General features: G+C 35.1%; 1 protein-coding gene across 4 annotated transcripts in view; it reads right to left on the bottom strand.

Moving 5' to 3' along the window:
- The window catches only part of LOC126973630 (acyl-CoA Delta(11) desaturase-like), a 56,044-nt gene that overhangs the window by 26,311 nt on the left and 15,678 nt on the right, over positions 1-14,055 (bottom strand). For 2 of the 4 annotated variants that reach the window (XM_050820968.1, XM_050820966.1), the window contains exons 2-4: positions 7,841-8,103; positions 5,215-5,389; positions 1,348-1,509 (exon numbers count right to left, since the gene is read on the bottom strand). In XM_050820968.1, coding sequence (XP_050676925.1) covers positions 1,348-1,509; positions 5,215-5,389; positions 7,841-8,039 — 536 coding nt within the window. In that variant the 5' untranslated portion in view covers positions 8,040-8,103. The remainder of the gene's footprint in view (positions 1-1,347; positions 1,510-5,214; positions 5,390-7,840; positions 8,104-14,055) is intronic. The other 2 variants (XM_050820967.1, XM_050820969.1) reach the window with 2 other exon arrangements.

Here is a 14,055-nt window from a genome sequence, read left to right as displayed (position 1 = left end):
CAGTTTTCAATGATAAATATCGATTGCTTTTATACGCTGTGCGTTTTTTCTTCTGCTTTGTGATAGACATTGTTGCTCTGATTGATCTGTGGTCTGACGGGTAGTTCAGATTTAAAACTTCTATGTTTTGGAAGATGTTTGGTTGATTTGACAGTACGTAATCTATTTCATTTTTGTATTTGTTACCCGGTGATCGCCAGGTCCATCTTTGATTTGGTTTTTTATGAAACAAAGTATTTAAGATGGCAAGTTTGTGTTCGAGGGCGAAATCAATTAGCGTTTGACCTCTTTGGTTTCTTTCACCATACCCGTTTGGTTTCATTATAAGATGTTCATCTTTTCTTGGTTGACCTATTTTCGCGTTAAAATCGCCCATTACTATATAGTTCTTGTAAGCTTGGTCTAGGGCACTATTGACATTTGAGTAGAAGGTGTTAATCTCTTCTTCACACGCTGTTTCAGTCGGTGCGTATATTTGGATAATTGAAATGGGCGATCCTTGTATGTTTAAGTTCAATAATGCTACTCTATCATTTATGCCCATGAAACTTTCAATACAGTTCTTGCGGGTTTTATTCATTATGGAACCGACTCCATGTTTGCCAGGTGTGTGTACCGTGTGGCATAATATGAAATTATTATATTCTTCTATCTGGGTTCCCGTACGCCTTATTTCACACAGTCCAATTATGTCGTATTTAACTCTAATGAGTGCTTCGCTTAGTTCGATTAAGCGTTCGTAAGTAGATAAAGTTCTGACGTTGTAAGTTACTATGTAGATCTGATCTTTCTTCTTTTTTGTTGAGTTAAGTATTTCTTGGGTTTGTGATGCATTTCTTGTTTTTGAAGAAGTTTGAAATTTTTTACGTTACTTATCTTTAATGATTGATGACTAAAAGGTCGTAATTATGATCATATTTATGTACTAGCCAGTAACAAATTTTTCACAATTTCAGGCTAAAATTATGTAGATTATGCGCACTAACAACATAGGAATACAGGCTTCAATGAAACTGTTTGTCATAGATCGAGATAAAACCTCAAGCCATCCCATATTTTAGAGCTCTTTCTCACTTTATCAGGCGCAGTTCCGGCGTCATATTATTGAGTATTGTTTCTCTGGTGTAAAGGACCTCTAGACATTTGACTACGTAGGACGCAACGTCCTGCTCAAATTGCTTGAGCTTCAGTTCTCTGTGAACGCTTTGATCGGTTGGCATAAACGTAAAGACGTTTCATTGTAGGCATTTTACCCTATTTATCTGCAACGCCATTCTCCTGGCATTGTTTTAGAAATCTAAAAGTGCATATTGTGTTAGTTTGTCCATAGTAAAGGAAAATACTTACTCATATTGAAACTTCAGCACAGGATTGGAGAGAATGTCACTCATGTCAACATGTTTGATCCTCTTCTCTACTTCTTCGTGTTCCTTGACCAGCAGCCACCCGATGTGAGAGAAGAAGAAGCCGCGGGATGCATTGTGTGGATCTGCGTCGGTGTCACTGTATCTGTTCAATGAATTAAACTAATTTATACTATATCTGGTATGACCACGGATTTACAATGAAATAGTGTGTAGACAATCAAATTGTGCGAGTGAGAAAAACATATATAAGGTACATAAAGAAAGAAGGTAAAGGAATGAAGTTAATTATTGTTCCTACTTTTTACATATTTTACTTTCTTATAAATTTATCTATATTTTAGTATAGTATATATTATGTGTGTCTATATTTTTGACACTTCTTACCCTTTTAATGTACTGCCTTTCTCTTTTATTGTATTACAAATGGTTGCCTGGAAGAGATCACTATATAGTGATAAGGCCGCCATTTGCACCATATCATGTAATTATGTATGGTAGTAATTAAGTTATATTTTGTTAATGTGGTGTCAAAAAAGTGTAATAAATAAATAAATAAAAAATGCCAATCTTAGAATATTGACACTATAGAAGTAGTCCCCGCGTGCCCCTTTTAGATAACAATAGTTTTGACAGTAGTCTTAGGTGTTGTCATATTACTATTATGAGTAAAATTACCCGTCACGGAATTAAATCGTATGGCATAATGTCACATACTCAACAGATGATTGGGAATGTAAATGAATTAAATATAATAATGATAATTATTTATTTATTATAGGACCTTAACATAACAATAATAATTTCATAAAATCACTTATCATTGCCTATTAAAATAAACTACAATCAGAACTCTTTAATGAGCAGGAAATATATTGTGTTATTTGTTATTTCTCTTCACATGTATTTATTTTCTTTCATAAATCTAAGTTTTTTAAATATATGTATAAAAACTTTGTATTATATTATCAGATAGATACAAAAACAAAATATCATAAAACACGGAGTGCCGCCGGCAGCGAAGCTATGCCCAAGGGCTGAGCTATCGGTGGCAGGGCCGCAGACAGAAGCATCTGTATTTGATCTTTGAGCCAATCGCTTAGTGAGGACCTTTTGATATATTGATCGAGGCCCTTCGCTATATGACCGCTGTAAGGACGTCGACTCAATGTCTCGTCGGTCATCTCGTTAGCCAAGTCAAAATGCTTGCTGCTTGTCCTTCTCAGCTTTCTTGAGATAGTCTTCATATGGGATAGCAATTTCGACGAGGACAACATGGCGCCGGTTAACCACCACATTACCATGCTTATATTGCACCATGCAGCAACGAACGAACTGCATTGCAACGTTGTATCTATTTTTGTGCTCTTCGCAAGCCTCTTTTGAAATTGTCCTCGAGGTAGATGTCCCCTATTGAGATGGGCGTATCTCCCTGACTTCGTTGGTTTGTTCTAAACAGCACTGTCTTCACATATTATTCAGACAAAGTAATTGGTATACTTCAGATTTACTAAAAATAAACTTTAAAAAAGCATTTCCAAAATAATATAATATATCCTGAAAAGTAAAAAAAAAATATTGCGTTTTCTTCTACAAATTAATTATCTTATCTTAAAATTATTTCATGAGTTCTCTTAAGTAAAATGAAATGATATATATTTAAAAGTCAATCAAATTATTATGACAACATGATGTAGTTACAATTATTGTTATTTTTGGAGTCGGTGCCATCCAAGGTAGGTTTGTAACTACATATATTGTGTTATATGTGAGATGTGCTAGTGTGGCACTTGTACGAAGTGACGAGGCAAGAGGTGAGAGCGGGAAATTTATTCACTTACATAAATAAATTTTAACAGTACCTGCAATAAGCCGTTTGTTTATACCTTTTTGTTATTATTTGTGTCGCATCAAAGCGAAGAAATTCTTGGATGTTTATTTGGTTGCCATAAAACTGTTCGTCCTGTTGCTTTTATCCATTTTTTAGTATTGGATCTAATGGCAAGGTCAAATAGATTTTGTTTATTATTTTATTACACATCGTCCAACATCCTTACATGATGTTCCTTGTTTTATATCAATCACAGGAAAACGTACAAATGTCATTTAATTTTCTAACTCCATACAAATATACCGCTGTAAATTATTAATGCTAATAATAAGTACCTGCTCTATGTCATTTTAGTAAAATTGAATAAAATATGGTTTAAAATAAATTATTACCCTATAACTTGGGTAATACTATATGGCAACATTTTGGTTGTCACTGTTTTATATTATGTTTATTATGACTACAAATTTACTGGAAATAGGTGACTATTGATCAGAAATTAATACTTTTGGAAAGAATATTTCATATAAAATTAATTTGATACGAGGTTGTTACAAATTATATTGAAAATGTTAGATGAAAAGCAATACTTACGCTTGGGAGATGACTCTTGCAATTCTTACACTCACTACGGCTTTGGCAACCAGACACACAACACCCAACCATGGCCTTTACTTTTATAAGTTGAAAGGCATCCGTATCTCACACCAAATATGTTTCAAAACAATAAAATCACAAAAATGACATGACAGTACTTTATCTATTTGTCCCAAAAGTTAACATTGGGTCAAATAAATAAATGGGTTATGCGATAGAGATACAAGATCAATAGCTTTGTCCCGCTCTATCTCAGCCTTAACTAACTACAACTGTATATCGTTTGTCCTTTCTGTTTGTAATGAAGTTACCGACGCCTACGTCTGCAGCGTTAATATTCTAAGATGCCAATATATCGTTCCTGTAACCGATTTTGATTGACAAGGTAAACATTTGGCCACGATTGGCATTAGCTGCATATAAAAAAGATATAAAAGGCATTAATTTTCTCAAAATTAATTCCTTTAGAATTCTTTTTCATGTCATTTCTAACACTACCACCGCTTCGGAAACAAATGGCGCTCGGAGAGAGAAATCAGCATCCTTTTTTTGCGCTCTTTTTAATAAAATATGCATTTACTATTTTACTGTTATTGTTATCTTTTTAATATAAAAGGGGGCAAACGGTCAAGAGGCTCACGGGATGGGGAGAGGTGAGGCAACCGCCCATGTACATCCACAACAACAGGTGACAAGAAATGCGTTGCTGGTCTTTATGATGGGTATGCTTTTTTCTTGAAGGTCTCTAAGCTCTAGCTCGAAAACCGCAGCCGGTAATTGTTTCAACAAAGTAGATGTGCGAGGCAAGAAATTTCTTGAAAACACGCGATTGTGTTATGCCAGACGTCAACGTGATGCGGGTGGTACTTTGCACATGTCCGGTGGTGGAATTCGGCCGGAATCAACCCGAACAGCTCCTCTGAGCACTCCCCGTGATAAATGCGGAACAAGATGTAGAGAGAACCCACATCTCTACGCAAAGTCAAAGAATTAAGTCGTTCGGAGATGACTAGTCTTAAATTTACAAAATCTTTAGCTTTCTTTCTAAATGTTTCTTGCAAATAAAAAACTATCGATATTGACTTTTGCAATGCACTTATTTTTTGTCTATTTGATGCAGAGTTTCAAGAACTTATGTATCAAGGTGACGAGCGCTATTGTAGTGCCGGTCGGAATTTTTGGATTTTTCAACAATCCTGAGCGGCACTACAATACAGGGCGTATCAATTACCATGAGTTGAACATCCTGCTCGTCGCGTCCCTTATTTTCATATGAAAAAACACAGAATACCTACATAACTTACCTTAATAATTATTGAGACGCCATCGAGACTACAGACCTTTAAATGTAAGATGACAAAATCTTATCCTTTATTAAAAAAATCTCAGATTATTTTTATCAAATATATTTTATTATTGTACCTGTGATGCAATCGATGGTCTCGCACCCAATGAGCCACAGTTCTCTGGAAAGACAGAGTCTGCATCACCATCAGAAGTATCTGAAGTGGAAGTTTCGCTTTGAAGGCCCTGTGACTCCACAGGCGATGAGCGCCGGCTGTCACTCCGATAGACGCCAGTACAAATACAAACCAATCTAAAATCATTGCGGAATATAAAAAAAGTGGAAGTGCGTTTAAGCTTCTTTAGTTTGGGAACTAATGCCGCCAATACTCACACACTTGCAAATTAAAATGTATTAGCGATATACAGAAAAGAATATACATATACCCCTAATGTGCTACAAATCACAAAGAAAACTCGTCCTTCTTAGGAGCACCTCACTCCATATATAATCTTAAAGGCTTTTCTGAGCTTGACCTATTTAATTCATCCATAAATTCTATCAAATCAAATATTACTAAATACTGGTTTAATGTTTAATGTTAAAAAAGCTGAATACTATCGATATTACCGGAACAGCCCACAAAATGCTAAAGTCTTATTTAAGTTATAGATATCAGATTGTCAAGTTCGGTAATTATCAAAGTACTCCTCAACCTTACGTGTGGGGTTCCACAGGGATCAGTACTCGGACCCTTGTTTTTTTAATATACAGGGTGGCGCAATAGAACGTGCATATTTAAAATATTGATTAAAAAATAAATACAAAAGGTATAATTAAAATAAAACTGAGGTATTATTAAGAAATAACTGAAGTTTATTTTTTAAAAATAACATCGTCTAAATGATGACCCTCTATACGACGACACTCCTCTAATCGCAAACGGAAGTTATTGAAAACTTTCTTCAGTAATGCTGGTGTAATTGCTGCCATTTCACCACGGATATTCTCCTTGAGCTGATCGATGTTTTTCGGATTATTGCTGTAGACTTTGTTCTTGAGGTATCCCCACAAAAAAAAGTCAGGAGGCGTCACGTCTGGACTACGCCATGGGATATCACCTCTTTTCGAAATCAGTCTGCGACGGAACATCTGTTTCACAACCGCCATGGAGTCATTTGATGTGTGACAGGTAGCTCCGTCTTGTTGAAACCAAGTCCTAGAATTCACTATTCTTGAATTTTCAAGCTCTGGAGCCAAAAAACCTTCCAACATAACACATTATAACAGTGACGTTTTGCCCTCGCGCATTTTCAAAGAAAAACGGTCCAATTATTTCTCTACCAGAGATTGCTGCCCATACTGTCACTTTAGGACTATGCAGTGGTTTCTGGTGCTTGAGTTTGGAATTCTCACTGTTCCAGTAACTACAATTTTGACGGTTTACGAACCCATTGATATGGAAGTGGGCCTCATCTGAGGATATTGTCAAAATTGGAAAATCGATTTAGCATTTCATTAGCAAATGCGAGCCTTGCTCCGAAGTCAGACTCTTTCAATTCTTGTGTTAACTGCAGCTTGTAAGGATGCAGTTTAAGAACCAAGTTTAAAATTCGTTGCAAACTTCGTCTCGATAAGTGTAAGACAGACGATCTCTTGCGAGTAGACATTTGTGGATCTCCTCGTACAGACTGCATAACTCTCTCAATATTGTCGTCGGTCCTAGATGTTCTTGGACGACCTTTTGCTTGTGGTTTAAACGTTGAACCAGTCTCTTCAAAACGCTGTACCCATATTTTAATTAAATTAGCACTCGGAGCTTCACTAATTTGCCGTAGTCCATATTCAGAACAATATAAACGCCTTGTAACGATGTATGAACGAGAGTTCTCGTAAAATGCGCGCACGCAAAATGCGCGACGCTTCCCGTCGAAGTGACTCATAGTGACTAAAACTCCATGAGCCCGCCTACCCGACGATGCAATTTGCACGTTCTATTGCGCCACCCTGTATATAAATAACATATATTTATATGATATAGGACTAAGGGGCTTCTATGCTGATAAAAATAAAACAAACATGTGTCATGTTTGTTTTATTTTGGTCATAATCTAGCAGAAACTATGAAAGAGGTACAAGGGGACCTAAACATACATCAAAAATTTGTTTCAATATAATCTGCTTCGTGAACATGATGGATGTGATTACTGTCATAATTAGTAATCGCATCCAACAAATTCAATGATTGATTTTTTGATTTTGACCAGCCATCGTTCCCTTCGTAATAAGATTTGCTTTATATACCATAATAATTTTTAAGTTTACGGATAAGAGTAGAATGGTTTACGCAATCAAATGCTTTCAAAAGATCACGATCAGATATTCCTAAGGTTTTATCTGATTTTTCCCAAAATATGTGTCGAATTAACGCTATACCGGCATCAGATGTTTAACAACCTTTTGTAATATGGTTTACTGGCTTTATACAGCTAATCATCCATAATATATTATTCCTAAGTAAGTGTTGCCATAACAATACTTACCTGCAACTCAAAAACGACTGTCGAAAATTCACACTTGTGAGCGTAAATGAACCAACCAAGACATACATTTAATAATTAATTCAAACCAATTAAATTAAATTACAAAAAAATAGAAGGATTTGTTAGCTAAAATGGGCCCTCTGTTAGCTCTAAGCCCTATGAGGTGTTAGTTTCTATTTCCTGCGGCGTCAAGAGCTATAGTAGTGCAAAGAAAACTTACTGAAAAATAAGGTATTCCAGGTGGCCTTAGTAATAGCCAGATATAGGCCATAACAGGCAGCTGCATTTCCATAACCAAAGAGCGCCACGTGTGGATAGTCGATGACGTACTTCCTCGGTGTGATACGACCAGGCACCAGCTTTTCCAAACCCTCATTTGAGTGTTCCAAAAAATCCCCATTCGACTGATTTGGAGGCATTGTAACTTATTTTTAACTGCAGGCTTCCTTCCAACTTATCTTAATGAAGATTTCGTCGTGGTTTCTGGAATAGATTTATTTGAAAAATGGAAATCATTTACAGGCACATAAAACTGTTTTATAATACACCTTTCCGAACATTGCCTTTGTTTTGATCCGAAAACTAGACCGAAAGTCATTGATTAGTTATATATATATATTTTTTTTATGGAATAGGAGGACAAACGAGCGTACGGGTCACCTGGTGTTAAGTGATCACCGCCGCCCACACTCTCTTGCAACACCAGAGGAATCACAAGAGCGTTGCCGGCCTTTAAGGAAGGTGTACGCGCTTTTTTCGAAGGTGTCGTATGAAAATGTCGTATCATCCCGGAAACACCGCACAAGGAAGCTCATTCCACAGCTTTGTAGTACGAGGGAGAAAGCTCCTTGAAAACCGCACTGTGGAGGACCGCCACACATCCAGATGGTGGGGATGAAATCCTAACTTGTGGCGTGTCGTCTCGAAGGTGGAATATTATATTTGCGGTTGGAAAATAGTATGGAAAATCCGTATTTCATATGATGTATGACATACATTTTATTTTACATACACATATGGGCCCCACTTCGTGGAAGATAACTCGGTGATATTTCTCGATCATGTATGAATAAAAAAATAACATTATTATAAATATTAACTGACTACTAGTAAACTTAGCCGAAAGTTAAGTATAATTATGCAATGCATGGTCACCACGCGGACGCACGGATTACATACTGATGCATGCAGGAGCGCGGAAGTAGGGAGCGGTGAGCCTTAAACACGGACCTGGCGGCGATTGCGCTTAACTACCGAAAAGTCACGAACTCAATGCGGGTGTATCCACACTTCATATTTTATGATGAATAAATTTGAGCAAAAATTAAATGCCTAATACAATGGCGATCTATGCATATAGACAATGCATGTCATACAAAATCAAAGCCGAAATATGGCACATGCCACAAATGACACCATAATAACCTTCGACTGCTATGTCTATACATTTCTGCATTTACTCCAGTTGTTTAAAATATTGTTGGTCAATAGCCAGCAATGTAACCACTTAACCAGTTTAAGCTGCGCATTTTGAAATTAGAACCCGATTTGAACAGTGACATCAGTGGAGTAACAGTTAGGTATTTGTAAGACCAGACGAAAAAGAGGGTAGCTATAAGTTTTACGATTGTCACTATGTACCTATTTTCTGATCAGTCGGAGATTTTTTTAAGTATTTAGTCAAAAATCACACTCACATTATAAAGCTGAAAGTTTGTATGTTTATTTATTTTAGGTTTGTGCGTATATTTGTCACTCCTTAACGCTATAAATGTATTTGGATCTAATAAGTTAAGGTAACCTATAATTAGAGACAAACACTCAATTATAACATTTTTATTTACTTAATAATTTTAAAATATTAAAATAAAATAAAATTTAAAATATTAAGTTCCCTGAAATAAATTTTCTCTTTAGAGACAAAAACATCTTTTCCCCGGTTTATCTTTTTGGTATCTAATTGTAGTGTAAGCGGACACCAACATATCTTGATATGACAGCTTTTGTCAAATCATAAATATGGCAAATTGAACTTTTGTATGTGCGGCAATTTGAGTAAATTCACAAAATATATTGACTTTCAAAAGACATTTCAATACTTTTAATATTAAAATAGTTTTATCATACTTTATGAACCTGAATTTTTAAACGCTTAAATCTTTTAGTGGTGATATATAAATCAACCGGAAAAACGAGGAAATGATTCGAGCAAATGCCACTCGACTAATTTGATTTGTAAAATTCTTCACATCGCTCTCTTGCTACCAACTGGCTCGAATTCTCTTTCACTATCTCATGTACGGAAAAGCTTAAAAAGATTAGCTTTTACAGATTTGCGGCGTAAATAAGTATCAATTATCACTAGGTAACGATAAATTCAAATTCAAATATTTTTATTCAAAATAGGATTTAAAATCACTTATTGAACGTCAAAAACTACCACCCATTCAAAATAAAACTGCCTCAGACCTGAGAAGAATGGGCGCAAGAAACTCAGCGGGCTTTTTTTTATATAAAATATGGATTACAATGTAATATCGTACAATAAACATTTATAATTAAGGAGCCTGAGGGTGTTTGGTTTATTCCCAGTCCGTGGTGTCATTAAGAAAATCGTTTATGCTATAATAACCTTTCCTACACAAACTTTTTTTAACAATTCTTTTAAATTTCGTAACACATTATCAAAAATGTAATGAGAAGCAACAGTCAAAATGTTTATTTCTTTAAATTTTTCTCTCAATGATTCTTTAAGACCTAGGTTATAAATCGCGCGAATAACCCTCTTCTGCAGCACAAAGATGGTATTAATATCGGCCGCACTGCCCCATAACAATATACCATAGGACATAATACTATGAAAATAACTAAAGTATACTAATCTCGCCGTGTCTATGTCAGTTAACCGTCTAATTTTCTTAACCGCATATGCTGCAGAACTAAGCCTTCAATATGGGACCCACTGCAATTGGAATTGGAGTCAGGAGTAATGCCAAGAAATGCAGCAGATTCCACTGGCTTTACCACCTCTCCATTTAATAAAATAATATCAGATCAGAAGATCAGAAGATCGAGTGCAGATCCTCTTATACCATTCAGAAGATCGAGTGCAGATCCTCTTATACCATAGTGGCATAGCTTCCTGACCAGCGTTGAATGTTGAACACAATCAAAAGCCTTAGAATCGATACGTCTATGATACCGTGTAAATATAATTATAGCATATAATATTCCTTTTACTAAAGTATTTACGCCTTCTGCCAACCCATCTTATAAACTTACCGGTGATAAGTCACACCATTTTTTTTTTTGCGTCGTGAACGTTTTATTTAGGCACTCTTTTATAGCATAGTGATTGGTGATTGACACACAGTTGACTAAAGAGAAAAGTGTGATTACATTGCCTTTAAGCACACTTTTGCCGCTCCGCAACCAGACTGCGAATGATATATCTATATGTATAGAACGTCATTGGCCTATTACACAATTTTACCGAAAATCATGCCAGTGAGTTTTATCATGGGGCGATGTCGGGTGACTCACACGCGGGTGCGTATGAGCCATAATTTTAAACAATTATTAATAAATAATACTTGATGCCTTAAAAATTAAGACAACCAACCGGTTAAATTTTCTTTTCTGCATTAAAAAAAATGTTATTTGGAGTAATATCCGAAGTCTGAAGTAAGAATATGATTTTTTAGTTACATTAGAGCATAAGAAGAAGAATATGATTTTTTAGTTACATTTAAATTGAAAAAAACAATGTACACCAACCATTCGACGTATTATATTGTTCATTATATATTATTTATTTAAAACTGCCAGTTTTATTAAATGAAAGAATAACAGTTATAACTAGAGTGAATTTTCGGTATTCAATTCAGTTTTACAAATTTTTTTTCAATTTGTTTGATTATGAGTCAGCATTAAAAAATACATACAACTTCAAATTTTCACCCGTCTACGATCAACAGTTACTTTTATATCGCGATTTTAATATCGGCAATACAACGTTTGCTGGGTCAGCTAGTATAATATATGATTGTTTATTACTTTCTGGCGATCGATCTACGGACCAAACGCGTTACATTTAAATGATTTCCAATTTCTCAAGTCGAACGCATTCTCTAAAATCTTGTTTTTTTTTTTTTATTAAACATACATCACAGTTGAGAGTTTTATTAATTGCTATAATTTATCAATCAGCTTTATGGGAACTTCTTGTTTTTTATTTTTTGTGCAACAATTCTAAATGATTCTTAATTATAAATTGATACTTAGAATTAATAATACGTTATATGTGCAAGATTGATTTGGTCGTTTAAATTAATTAAATCATTACTTTTAATTTAAATTAAATACCTCGTGCTCTATAAAAACGCTACGTCGCAGTTCAGTGAGCGATATTACAACCACCACTAATAGCTTGACAATTTGTCATAATCTTAATATATATAAATAACGTGTCACGTAATTTATATATATTAGTTTGTCCGCGATGAACTCCTAAACTAATGAACAGATTTTAATGGGGACTACTTCATCGAGTGCAGTTTAGTCCAACTTGAGAGATAGGATAGTTTTTATTTCAATTTGAGACCCATTATTATTTTTAATTCCAATATTTGTTTTGTATGGACTTATTTTCTATGAGAGAATTGACGCACGATTTGACAGTTCTGCTGTGATACAATTTCATTATATTTAACAACAGGGAGCAATGACGTTCTATACATAATATAGAACGTCATTGACAGGGAGCATATTTTACAAAATAATTCTTGGTGTTATGAAATATTATTGACAAAATTATAAAAAAAAAATATTTAATATGCACAGAACAACGTCTGTCTAATATGTTACTATGACTAAACTATGACTAATAAGTTACTTGAACTGTCTTAATAGACTTTCAATAAAATCGATTCGATAAAGTTTGAAGCATTTCACATTTTTATCGATTCAACCCACTTGTTCAATATCAACTGTCATTCGAAAAATTATTGCTTTAAAATCTATTTCCACTCCTTTAACGAAAACATTTAACGCATAATTATTTGGTATGGTATTGAAAACTATAATTACAATACTTCATGATTACACTAAGTAAAATCTATCACTATATACGAAAAGGTGTACCAAGAATACTAGCATCACATCCGCGATCCGCTGTGTGTCCCTATTTATTATTTTGTATTTATTCACACTATAAGTCGGACTACATATATAGATAGGTAGTCCGAAAATAACCTCATTAGCCGATTCACCCAACAGCGAATTAGGTGCTTTCGATATACGTCTCTCCGAAATCCAGTCATGAACCCTTGAAGGAATTAAGTATCTTAAATCTTGTAAAAAATATTACAAATATTAATTACACACTCCCGAAATTTCCGCCATCCATGCGATCGATGTCTTCTGCTCCAACTTGCCTGCTATCATGCATGGAGCATAATCATGAACAGCATATCACCTCCACAAGAAGCACTAGTGCTATTTTCATTGATTCCTTAAGAATTATTTTCGATATCATTTCTAACGCTACCATCGCTTCGTAAACAAATGGCGCTATGAGACAGACGAAGCGGCACAAGAAACTCTCCCAGCAATCTTTTTTGCGCTCTTTTTAATATAATATACAACATTGTACTGTCATTATCATTGCTATAAAATAATCATAATCTAGTCTCAGGCTGTCCGATCACTTAGATATTCAGTTGTGGAGTAGTAGGATTTACCCTGCCATTTTTTAATTAAACATTTTAATGTATTTATGAGATAATGCCTGAACAGTGGCTGGGACTATTTCTTTGAGTGAGTGTCTATATCCAAGCTGATATAGCACGAACAGCTCTCTTTTGCAAGTCAAACACTATATCAATGTCAGCAGTATGATCCCACGGAAAATACCGTACGTCATGATGCGGTGAAAATAACTGAAGTACACTAATCTAGCAGTAGCAACATTGGTGTTCTCTCTAATCTTTCTAGCGGCGTATGCCGCAGAGCTGAGTCTATCAGCTAGTTGGGCAATATGTGGTGGGGTCCACATATTGCCCAACTGAAGCTTTTACTACCCAAGAAGACCGTAGTGTCCACAAGTTTCAATCTCTGGTCATTTATAAGTATATTGGTTTGTACCTCCGCTGTGTTTGGAGTAATGATTTTTTTTTACTGCTTAAGTGCAGATTTTTTGTCTCAAACTAACGCACTACCTTTGAGAGTGCATTGTTTATTTCGTCATCAATATCTGCACGTCGCTTCACTTTAAAATAAGTGAAGTATCATCAGCAAACAATGCGAACATATAATGGCAACAAAATAAGCCTATCATCTACCACAAAAAGTGAATCGTTAATATATATGTCGCAGGGATATGATAAAACCAGTGATTTGATCATATCCCGGAGGATGTTAAAATAACAACACGGT

Source organism: Leptidea sinapis, chromosome 29, assembly GCF_905404315.1.
Source record: "Leptidea sinapis chromosome 29, ilLepSina1.1, whole genome shotgun sequence".
NCBI lineage: Eukaryota > Metazoa > Arthropoda > Insecta > Lepidoptera > Pieridae > Leptidea > Leptidea sinapis.
The sequence above is the reverse complement of the archived record's forward strand: the minus strand, read 5'-3'. Positions and strand labels throughout refer to the sequence as shown.